The following is a 12,676-nucleotide window of genomic DNA, read 5'->3' as shown; positions in this document are numbered from 1 at the left end:
TTTTTTGTTTTTAATTTTTATTGGAGTATAGTTGCTTTACAGAAGGTGGGGGTCTTAATGGTGGCCTGCTGCATTGCTTACAAGTACTGTGAGCTTATAAAATGTCCCACTTTTACTGTGTTGTGTCATAGGATTAGGATGATAGAACTGCTTAGCTTGCTGTTGTCTCACAATCTTGAACTAATCATTTTATGTAGAATGAGACTCCAGGAAGGGGTGCAAACCAGGACAGAGATAAAGGCACGTTCATTTGTAGCTTTGCTTGTATGGCCTTTTCTAGTTATTTGGATAAGGAACTTAGCTAAAAACTCTAAGGTACTATCAAAGTATACAGTTGGGGGTATTTTATCCTCTGTTCATTATGTAAATTCTAATGTTTATCTTGTTCAGTATTGGTAAAGGTTTCCAAGGTGTCATGAAAAGATGGGGATTTAAAGGCCAGCCAGCTACTCACGGTCAAACAAAAACCCACAGAAGGCCTGGAGCTATTTCAACTGGTGTAAGTATAACTTAGTGATCCTCTTTTTGGTACTAAAGATTCAGCTTTTGTGTATATGGTGCTTTAGTCTGTCCTTGGGATCAAGTCACATTATTTGAATCTTACTCCAGGTGGGTCCTAATAAAAGTCACACATTTATGGGTCCTGGCCTTACTTTCCAGAGCCAGACTTGAATCATTTGGTTATATCCTACGTACTTACGGCCAGTGTTCTCAGTACTTGTCTGCCTACTTTCTTTCCCATCTCTGTCTCCCATCCTACACTCTGAAGTCAGCTGTAAGTGATCAGGGATCAGAATGCCCTGCCATCTTCCCACACTGCTTCCTTCACAGATTTGTTTTTGCCTTAGAAGAGACCATTGGGAAAAGTTGTCAAGGACAATATAATGATGAAGGGGAAAGTAATAGAGAAAAAATGGAGAAATAGACAATAAGAGCATAGGAAGGAGAGAAGGAGATTTGTACTGCTAATTTAGTCCTACTGAATATCTCTCCCAGAGGTGTATCATAAAGAGCCTGGGGGATTCTTACTCTTGGGTGGGAAGAGTATGGAAGGGCTCAGGAGTGGCACTTAACTAGATATACTTTTTTGTTAATACTTTTTACTTTGGAACCATGTTAATGTTTTACAAGTTCAAAGTAAAATAAAAATGGGGGGGAATCCGTAATGGAATATAATTAGAAAATGAACATAACTATTTCAAATGAGTAACAGAACCTCACTGAAGTGGGGGACTAGAGTGGACTAATAACTCAAGTAACTTGTGAACACATAGTTGTTGGCTGTATACCCAGAGTCTAAATTTAAAATGTACTATGTGCATGTGTTGAGTGTTAGTTAGCCATTCTGAGATAATTTTCTGTGAATTATAGGATTGACCAGATAAGTGAATATATTGATAATGGAAGCTAAGTTTCTCACTATTGGTGGTAACTAACTCTCTCCTTTAGTCACTTTGCAGAAGGATAGTAACATCAAAAGCCAGGGTGGGAGAGTAGGACCATTCCAGCAGCTGTGGACTGGATGGAGTCCAAGTCAGTTAATACAGAAGATTTGTGAAAACAGGCCAGGCAGTCCATTTTTTCTTTGAATGGTGATGTTACATGTTTTTATGTCCTTCTCAGCCATTATTGGCTCAGTTGCTGCTCTCTTGTTACTGAATTTTTCTCCTAAATATGTTCTTAGTCTATATTTTTTTGTTCTAATCTAATTTAGAAAGGGAATTCTCTAGGGGTAAATGTGACTAAATCCATGTTTAGTTCTTTACTGGGGGCTAGCAAAATGGAGGAAAAAATAAAACATTTTAATGACATATCTTACTTGCATTTTGGTTTGATTGGTACTGTGCGAAATTGAGAATACTGCTTAAAAGTGCTACTTTTGTTTCTCTCCTTTAGGATGTTGCCAGAGTCTGGCCTGGAACCAAAATGCCTGGGCAATTGGGGAACATAGATAGGACAGCATTTGGACTGAAAGTAAGTTTCTGGAGTGGCTTTTTATAGGAGTGGTTAAATTAGTGCCTAAAGGCAAACGCACCAGCATACATATTTAACGTGTGTCTGCGTATGGTGGTTCTAATAGGTTTTACAATTATTGAGGGGTGGGGGAAACGTGTACTCTGTGTGTGTGTGTGTGTGTGTGTGTGTGTGTTGGAGTTGTCATATATGTTCATTTAACATGCAAGCCATGGAAAATGCACTCATTAAAAAGAAAAAGTTAATTGTCTACTATTTGACCTGGAAGATTTCCACAGTGTTGTTGCATGAAAAAATAGAGATTCAGAGCATTACGTATAATACTCTTATAAAAGAGTAAACAGAAACTCCCTACATGTATATGTCACCATGCCATGTAAGCACAGAGAAGAGTAGATGGTTATATATCATATTGCTTTCGATTAAATGTCAAATGTGTAGGTGGATGTGGGTGAGGAATAGGAGAGAGGAAGACAAAATAGGAGACAATCAAAATAGGAAAATAGAGTACTAAAAAAGCATGTGGTATATATCCATTTTTGTAAAATAATTATATATTTAAAAGGGGCGGGGAGTTAAATTCACTGTCTGCTAACTTGAGGAACATATGTAATATCTAAGTGAAAATGAGTTGTACATAATAGGTGCCATGTAATTATATTTTTATTAAAACAACTAATCTGTCTATATGTGTGAAAAGTATAGAAAGTACAAAAAAGAAAATAGGTCATTCAAAAGAACAACCCCCAAAGACAACCACTGGTAACATTTTGGTACATATTCTTTCATTCTCTATTCTAGATGTATTTTATTTATAAATTTTAACCAGCAGAAGTTTTAAAAATTTTATATAATTAAATCTAAGGGTTTTTTTTCCCCCTCTTCTGTTACATTTATACTTGCCATAGACAACCATTTGTATCTGTCTTTGTGCATTTTCTTTTCATGTATGCATATGTGTGACAGGAGAGAGATTTCAGTTGCCCTAGTATTTAACGTTTAGCCGTGAGCTATGGGTCAAACTTGATTTTACCCCCAAATACTTTTTCAATACCATTTCTTGACTGTTCTCTCATTTGTGTAAATGTTTTTCCCACATGAAGATCTGTTTGAAGGCCATCTGCTCAGCACACTTTTTTAAAAAATTAGACCCAGAGAGGTTGCGGCTTCCCAGTTTCTAGTTGCAGCAAGCTCATGTTAACTAAGAATAAAATAAAACTGAATTTTCATGTGTTATTCTTAATGGTGCCAGGAGAATATTGAAATATCGAAGTAGTCTTGATCGTTCAGTCACATTTATACTTAAAATGAGAGTTTTCTACCACTTACATGAGACATATCTGTTGTAGTATTACAGTACAAGTCATCCATAGGATTTGAAATTTTTATTCTCATTCAATATTTTGAGGTGCTAACATGATTATTTCTTTACAGGCTACTTATAGCCTCAGCTTTTGTTTGTATTGATATAAGTATATTCTAATATTTTTAACTCTTAAGGTTTGATTTTATTTCCACTTCAGGTGTGGAGAATAAACACAAAGCACAATATAATCTATGTAAATGGCTCTGTACCTGGACACAAAAATTGCTTAGTAAAGGTATGTATAACTCTCTTTATTTTCCCTTGTTCAGAGATGTGGATGTGTGCCATAAGTTCTCCTCTCACCCATAAATGTGTCTTGAAAATAAGTAGCTGTTTCTCGACATGTTCTTTGCTATTTTTTCTGCTTTTTAGTAGCACCTGAGTGAGAAAATTGCACAAAATAACCTATAGCCTATGTCTCTAAAACCATAAACCTGCACAAAGGGTAGGTCCAGTAAGAGGTTCTTTAGAAATACAAAAGGATATTAGCAAAACTACTTGCAAAAATATCAATATATCTCTATCCTTCCAAAAAATAACTTTTTCATTTTTTAAGAGTACTTTGACATGGGAACCAGAAGTATATGTGGTGGAAATAAAATGAGAAATGAGAATCAACAAGAAAGGTGGTTTGAGGTGGACATTTTAAGGAAAGATTTATTATTATTATTATTACTAGCATTGCTCTGTTTTCCTTAAAAATACATTTTTATGTTCAAAACATGAAGAGAAGAAAACATGTTATACAAGATAGACTTGAAAAAACATTCTTAAGCTCTCAGAGATTTATTTCCATCAAATAAAATACAGAATAAATATTCAACGTGGGATTTAAGTCAACATAATACAAAATGAGACATCACTTTTGAATTTTCCATTCTGAAAATAAATTTGTAGTTGAAGTGATACCAGCAGTTCCCCAAAATAGATTCTTCATTACTCTTCCAACAATAACAACAAAATTAGGCTGAAACTTAACCCTCAGATTTTTCAAAAAACCTGTCTTTTTCTATGTATTCTTTTTTTTTTTTTTTTTTTTTTTTTTTGTACGCGGGCTTCTCACTGCTGTGGCCTCTCCCACTGCGGAGCACAGGCTCTGGATGTGCAGGCTCAGCAGCCATGGCCCACGGGCCCAGCCACCCCACGGCATGTGGGATCCTCCCGGACCGGGGCACGAACCTGTGTCCCCTGCATCGGCAGGCGGACTCTCAACCATTGCGCCACCAGGGAAGCCCCTTCTTTTCATTTCTTAAAGTAGGTTCCGTTACTAGCATAAGGTACAATATTTGTTTCAGTCTTACAGTAATTAGAATTCCCTTTCTGGAACTCCTCACTTTTTTGACTAGAGTATTCTCTTTTTTTTTTTTAAAGAAAAAATGCATTTGATTAATTCTTGCAGGATTTTTTGGTCTTTTTTTTTTTTTTTTTTTTTAAGTTTGCAGTTTTTTAGGTTTAAGTAAGTTTTCAGGCCCCTGGTGACCCAAGTCATGTACATAGTAACAGGTACTTGAAGCCAGCACATTGTCATTGTGCTTTTCCTAACATTTTGGCCTCATAATTCAGTGTATTCCTACCTCCAGATTTATTACATTGTTATAAATATAACAACCTAATAAAAAAGAAAAAAGGAAAATGATCATTTTTCATAATAAATTATACTGGATAGCAGATGAAGTTTTAAACATTGTCAAATCCTCCTTTTCTCCCCATTTGCTGTATACAGTTCTAGGCTGGCTTCCAGCTGAGCCTCACTGTTGCTGTGACTCCTCAGGTTCACCTCAGCATCTTCCTTGACTCCAGCAGGGATGAACAGGTGAACTGCCTTGAAAAACCATATGTGCAGGGTTCTGATCTGGCTGTTATAAATAGTTTATAATCAACAACACTTATTACTCAGATTTTTCCACACACTTCAATAAAGATTGCCTCCAGAAACTCAATCCATTTAATGGATGGTGGCTTGCTATCACTGAAGATATTCAGAAGGTACACTGAAGGCAATTTCAAAAGAGGAGTCCAAATACATTTTGAGAAACTATACCATCAGAGAAATGTCTAGACACTTTGAACTGTTAACACACTAGGTGAATATATTTCCAACAAACAGATTTTGATAAAAGAACTCATCTTGAAAAAAAAATCTTTGAAATATAGTGCCTTTTAACGGTCTTTTATAACCTTAAATGTCTGTCCCAAACATTAAGGTGTGGGTTTGGGGGAGTTTTTTGTGGGCTTATGTTTTAGATGCCAAAAGTTTGGTAAATCTTCTGAAAACAGTCACCCCACTTTGTCCATTCTTCCCAGTGATCCCATAGCAGGTGAATAAGCCCCTTGCCATTGGAGGTTGAGGCTCGTCCTGCTGGACAGGCAGCCTTACTGGCACCCACTCACTGCACAGGAGCTTTTGGTTCCATCAGAGTACAGAGTACAGGGCTGCCTGTCATTCATTCTAAAGTTAGTAAGATAGTCTTAGGGATAACCAACCTGTTTAATTAATGTAAGCTTTTTGTTCTTTGGATTCACTAATGTACTAAGAGAGCCTAAAGAACTGTTATTTACAGCATAGTGTACTGTAATATTTGTGTGTGCTTGTCCCTATATCCTAATATATAATTTAAGTTTATTTTCAGATTTACCTGTTTTTTGTGTGTGTGTGTCCTACCTCCAGCTTCCCTAAAAAGTGTTTGAACTGGTTTGCCGATATACATAAATATAAAAAGAATGAGAGGGAGTCCTGAAGGCAGGGAAATAATAAAGCCAGGGATAAGATTCAGTGCACAAAAACATGTACCAGCAAATTCGGGACAAGATGGTGGAGAAGAGGGACCTTGAGCCCACCTTCTCTTATGAGCACACCAAAATCACAACTAACTGCTGAACAATCATCAATTAAAGAAAAAGCTGGAACCTACCAAAAAAGATATTCTACATGATATAAAAAAGAAACCACAATGAGATTATAGGAGGGGTGCACTTGTGATGTAATCAAATCGTTTACTATCTGGCGACACAAAAACTGGAGAATGATTATATCACAGAACTTCTCCCACAGGAGTGAGAGTTCTGAGCCTGACTCAGCCTCCCCAGCTGGGGGCCTGGCATCAGGAAGAGGAGCTCCCAGAGCATTTGGCTTTGAAGGCCAGTGGGACTCGATAGCAGGAGCTCCACAGGACTGGGGGAAGCAGAGACCTCACTCATAAAGGGCACATGCAGAATCTCATGCACCTGGAACCCGGGCAAAAGCAGTAATTTCATAGGAGCCTGTGCCAGACCTACCTGCTGGTCTTGGAGGGTCTCCTGGGAAGGTAGGGGGCAGCTGTGGCTCACCCTTAGGACATAAAAACCAGTGGCAGATGTATTAGGGAGTATTCATCTTCATGAACTCTTGCTGGAGGCTGACATCTTGCTTGGGTCATTAGCACCAAAACCTGGCCCCACCCAACAGCCTGTAGGCTCCAGTGCTGGGACACCTCAAGCAAACAACCAAGTGGGCAGGAACACAGCTGCATCTGTCAGCAGACAGGCTGCCTAAAGACTTCCTGAGCCCACAGCTGTCTTTGGACACACCCTTTGACACGGCCCTGCCCACCAGAGGGTGAGGAATCAGCTCCACCAACCAGTGGGCTGGCACCAGCCCCTCCTGTCAGGAAGCCTGCACAAGCCTCTAGAGCAGCCCCATCCAGCCAGGGGCAGACACCAGAAGCAAGAAAACTACGATCACACAGCCTGTGGAACTGGGTCTGCAAACAGACTGGTCCCTGATCCTTCAGGGATGAGAGGGAAGTGTACTGCTGGGACATACAGGACATCCCACTTCTCCAAGGTTGAGAAATGTAATTAACCTACCACACACATAAAAATACAAGTAGAAATTTAGACAGACTGAGGTGGCAGAGGAATATGTTTCAGATGAAGGAACAAGATAAAATCCCTGAAGAACAGTGAAGTGAAGTGGAGGTAGGCAGTGTACTCGAGGAGTTCAGAGTAATGATTGTAAAGATGAACCAGGAATTTGGGAAAAGAATGGATGCACAGAGCAAGAAATTAGAAGTTTTTAACAAAGTCAGAAAATATAAAGAGCAACCAAACAGAGATGAATATAATAACTGAAATGAAAAATACACTAGAAAGAACCAGTAGCAGAATAAATGAGGCAGAAGAATAGAGCAGTGAACTGGAAGGCATAGTAGTAGAAATCACTGCCGTGTAACAGAATAAAAAAGAATGAGAAGAAATTAGGACAGTTTAAGAGAACTTTGGGACATCAGGCACACTAACATTCCCATTGGAGGGATTCTAGAAAAAGGAGAGAGAAAGGGCCTGAGAAAATGCTTGAAGAGATAATAACTGAAAACTTCCCTAACCTGGGGAAGGAAACAATCACCCAAGTCCAGGAAGCACAGAGTCCCATAGAAGATTAACCCAAAGAGAAACACACCAAGACACATAGTAATCAAATTGACAATAGTTAAAGATAGAGAAAATATGAAAAGCAGCAAGGGAAAAGGTATAAATAATGTACAAGGGAACTCCCATAAGATGGTCAGCTGATTTTTGAGCAGAAACTCTGTAGGCCAGAAGGGAATGGCATGATGTATTTAAAGTGATGAAAAAATCTACAGCCATGAATACCCAGCAAGGTCCTCATTCAGATTTGATGGAGAAATCAAAAACTTTACAGACAAGCAAAAGATAAAAGAATTCAGCACCACCAAACCCGTTTTACAACAAACGCTAAAGGAACTTTTCTAAGGGGAAAAGAAAAGGCCGCAACTAGAAACAAGAAAATTATGAAATGGAAAAGCTCACTGGTAAAGGCAAACATGATAAAGGTAAATTGTCCACACACAAACTAGTAGGGAGGTTAAAAGACAAAAGTAGTAAAATCATCTGTATCCACAATACACAGTTAAGGGATACATAAAACAATTAGATGTGAAATATGATATCAGGGACCTCCCTGGTGGTACAGTGGTTAAGAATCTGCCTGTCAGTACAAGGGACACGGGTTCAAGCCCTGGTCCGGGAAGATCCCACATGCCGTGGAGCAACTAAGTCCGTGCACCACAACTACTGAGCCTGCGCTCTAGAGCCCATGTGCCTAGAACCCGTGCTCCACAACAAGAGAAGCCACCACAATGAGAAGCCCATGCACTGCAACCAAGAGTAGCCCTTACACGCTGCAACTGGAGAAAGGCTGTGCACAGCAACAAAGACCCAACGCAGCCCCCCAAAATAATTAATTAAGGGAAAAAAAGAAATAGATCAAAAACAGTAATCGTGAAGGGAGGAGAGTACAAATGTGGGGTATTTAAAATGCAGTTGAAATGAGATCAGCAACTTAAAACAATCATATATATTTATATATATAAACACACACACTGCTATACTAAAACATAGTAACCACAAACCAAAAATCTATAATACATATACACACAATAAAGAAAAAGGAATCCAAACGTAACACAGATAGTCATCAAATCACAAGAGCAGAGAACTAAGAAGAAAGGGACAAAAGACCTACAGAAATCCAATAACAAAATGGCAATAAGAACATGTATATTGATAATTACCTTAAATGTAAGCGGATCAAATACTCCAATCAGAAGGCATAGACTGGCTAAGTAGATACAAAAACTAGACCCGTATACGTGCTGTCTACAAGAGACCCACTTCAGATCTAGAGACACACAAAGTAGGGATGGAAAAAGATATTCCATTGCAAATGCAAATCAAAAGAAAGCTGGGGCTTCCCTGGTGGCGCAGTGGTTGAGAGTCCGCCTGCTGATGCAGGGGACACGGGTTCGTGCCCCGGTCCGGGAAGATCCCACATGCCGCGGAGCGGCTGGGCCTGTGAGCCATGGCCGATGAGCCTGTGCATCCGGAGCCTGTGCTCCACAACGGGAGAGGCCACAACAGTGAGAGGCCCGCGTACAGCAAAAATAAAAAAAACAAAAGAAAGCTGGAGTAGGAATACTCATATCAGACAAAATAGACTTTAAAATAAAGACGGTTACAAGAGAGAAGGACACCACATAATGATCAAGGGATCAATCCAAGAAGAGATATAACAATTGTAAATATATATGCACCCAACATAGGAATACCTCAACATATAAGGCAGATGTTAATAGACATAAAAGTAGAAATTGACAGTAATAATAATGGGGGACTTTAACGCCCCAATTAAATCAATGGACAGATCGTCCAGACAGAAAATCACTAAGGGAAACACAAGCCTTAAATGACACATTAGACCAGATGGGCTCAATTGATATGTATAGAACCTTCCATCTGAAAGCAGAATACACATTTCAAGTGCACATGGAACATTCTCCAGGATTGATCATATGTTGGGCCACAAAGCAAGCTGTAGTAAATTTAAGAAAATTGAAATTGAATCAAGCATCTTTTCAGACCACAACTCTGTGAGTTTAGAAGACAACCAGGGAATTCCCTGGTGGTCCAGTGGTTAGGACTCCGTGCTTTCACTGCCAAGGGTGCGTGTTTAATCCCTTGTCAGGGAACTAATATCCCACAAGCCACCCGATGCAGCCCAAGAAAAAGAAAGAAAGAAAAGAAAACAGCCACAAGAAAAAAAACTGCAAAAAACACAAACACGTGGAAGTTAAACAGTATGCCACTAAACAACCAATGGATCACTGAAAAAATCAAAGAGTAAATCAAAAAATACTTAGAAAATCATGAAAACGAAAACACAATGATCCAAAACCTATTGGACACAGCAAAAGCAGTTCTAAGAGGGAAGTCTATAGCAGTACAATCTTACCTCAGGAAACAAGAAAAACATCAAATAAACAACATAACTTTACACCTAAAGCAACTAGAGAAAGAACAGTTGAAACCTAAAGTTAGCAGAAAGAAAAAAATCATGAAGATCAGAGCAGAAATAAATGAAATAGACACTTTAAAAAAATCAATAGAAAAGATCAATGAAATAAAAGCTGATTCTTTGAAAAGATAAAATTGGTAAACCTTTAGCCAGGCTCATTATGAAAAAAAAGGAGGGCCCAAATCAGTAAAATCAGAAACGAAAAAGCAGAAGTTACAGCCAATACCACAGAAGTACAAAGGATCATAAGAGGCTGCTACGAGCAACTATATAGCCATAAAATGGACAACCCTGAAGAAATGGGCAAATTCTTAAAAACGTGCGATCTCTCAAGACTGAACCAGGAAGAAATAGAAAATATGAACAGACGAGTTACCAGTACTGGAATTGAATCAGTAATTTTAAAACTCCCAACAAACAAAAGTCCACGACCAGATGGCTTCAGGCAAATTCTACCAAACATTTAGAGAAGAGTTAACACCTGTCCTTCTGAAATGATTTCAAAAAACTGCAGAGGAAGGAACACTTCTGAACTCATTCTATGAGACCACCATCACCTTGATACCAAAACCAAAGATATCACAAAAAAAGAAAAGTACAGGCCAATATCACTGATGATCATAGATGCAAAAATCCTCAACAAAATCAAACCAAATAAAAAAGAAAATCTAGCCAACCGAATCCAACAATACATTAAAAGGATCATACACCATGATCAAGTGGGATTTATCACAGGGGTATAATGAATTTTCAGTATCTGCAAATCAATTTGTGTGATACACCACATTAACAAGTTGAAGAATAAAATTATATGGTCATCTCAATAGATGCAGAAAAAGCTTTTGATAAAATTCAACATCCATTTATGATTAAAAAAACTCCAGAAAGTGGGCATAGAGGCAACCTACCTCAGTATAATAAAGGCCATATGTGATGAGCCCACAGCTAACATCATAATCAACAGCAAAAAGTTGAAAGCATTTCCTCTAAGATCAGGCACAAGACAGTTGCCCACTTTTGCCACTTTTATTCAACATAGTTTTGTAATTCCTAGCCACAGCAATCAGAGAAGAAAAAGAAATAAAAGGAATCCAGATTGGAAAAGAAGTAATTAAATTGTCACTTTTGCAGATGACGTGATACTATACATAGAAAATCATGAAGATGCTATCAGAAAACTACTAGAGCTCATCAATGAATTCTGTAAAGTTGCAGGGTACAAATTAATACATAGAAGTCTGTTGCACTTCTATACACTAACAACAAAAATCAGAAAGTAAAGGAAACAATCCCATTTACAATCACATCAAAAACAATAAAATACTTAGGAACAAACCTACCTAAGGAGGCAAAAAAACCTGTACTCTGAACATTATGAGACGCTGATGAAGGAAATTAAAGAAGACACAAACAGATGGAAAGATATATGATGTTCTTGGATTGGAAGAATCTATATTGTTAAAATGACCATACTATCCAAGGCAATCTATAGATTCAATGCATTTCCTATCAAATTTCCAATGGCATTTTTCACAGAAGTAGAACAAGAAATTTAAAAATTTGTATGGAAACACAAAGGACCCCAAACAGCCAAAGCAATCGTAAGAAGGAAGAATGGAGCTAGAGGAATCAGGCTCCCTGACTACAGAGCTACAGTAAGCAAAACAGTATGGTACTGGCACAAAAACAGACATGTAGATCAATGGAACTAGATAGAAATCCCAAAAACAAAGCTGTGCACACATATGGTCAGTCTACATCAAAGGAGGCAAGAATATACAATAGAGAAAAGGCAGTCTTTTCAATATGTAATGCTGGTAAAACTGGACAGCTCTGTGTACAAGATTAAAACAGTCTCTAGCACCAAATACAAAAATAAATTCAAACTGGATTAAAGACCTAAATATAAGACCAGATACTATAAAACTCCTAGAGGAATAAACAGGCAGAACACTCTTTGACATAAATTGCAGCAATATCTTTTTTGATCCATCTCCTAGAGTAATGGAAATAAAAACAAAAATAAACAAATGGGATCTAATTAAACTTAAATGCGTTTGCACAGAAAAGGAAACCATAAAATGGAAAGACAACCTGCAGGATGGGAGAAAATATTTGCAAAACGATGCTACCAACAAGAGATTAATTTCCAAATGTACAAACAGCTCATACAGCTCAATATCAAAAAAAACCAAACAACCAAATCAAAAAACGGGCAAAAGACATTTAATGTCTAAGTAGACATTTCTCGGAAGAAGACATACATGTGGCCAAAAGGCATATGAAAAATAATGCCCAACGTCGCTAATTAGTAGGGAAATGCAAATCAGAAAAAACTATAATGAGGTATCACCTCACACCAGTCAGAATGGCCATCATCAAAATGTCTACCAATACTAAGTGCTGGAGTAGGTGTGGAGAAAAGGGAACCCTCCTACACTGTTGGTGGGAATGTGAATTGGTGCAGCTACTATGGAAAACAG

General features: G+C 38.1%; 1 protein-coding gene across 2 annotated transcripts in view; it reads left to right on the top strand.

Moving 5' to 3' along the window:
- Positions 1 to 12,676, top strand: part of MRPL3 (mitochondrial ribosomal protein L3) — a 44,774-nt gene that overhangs the window by 29,721 nt on the left and 2,377 nt on the right. The window contains exons 7-10 of one of the 2 annotated variants that reach the window (XR_012331292.1): positions 391 to 499; positions 1,897 to 1,974; positions 3,498 to 3,575; positions 5,064 to 5,153. Coding sequence is in view for 1 of the 2 variants with exons in the window: in XM_004318341.4 (XP_004318389.1) it covers positions 391 to 499; positions 1,897 to 1,974; positions 3,498 to 3,575 (265 nt within the window). In the remaining variant the exon portion in view is untranslated. The remainder of the gene's footprint in view (positions 1 to 390; positions 500 to 1,896; positions 1,975 to 3,497; positions 3,576 to 5,063; positions 5,154 to 12,676) is intronic. The other variant, XM_004318341.4, reaches the window with a different exon arrangement.

Source organism: Tursiops truncatus, chromosome 4 (genome assembly GCF_011762595.2).
Source record: "Tursiops truncatus isolate mTurTru1 chromosome 4, mTurTru1.mat.Y, whole genome shotgun sequence".
NCBI lineage: Eukaryota > Metazoa > Chordata > Mammalia > Artiodactyla > Delphinidae > Tursiops > Tursiops truncatus.
The sequence above is the reverse complement of the archived record's forward strand: the minus strand, read 5'-3'. Positions and strand labels throughout refer to the sequence as shown.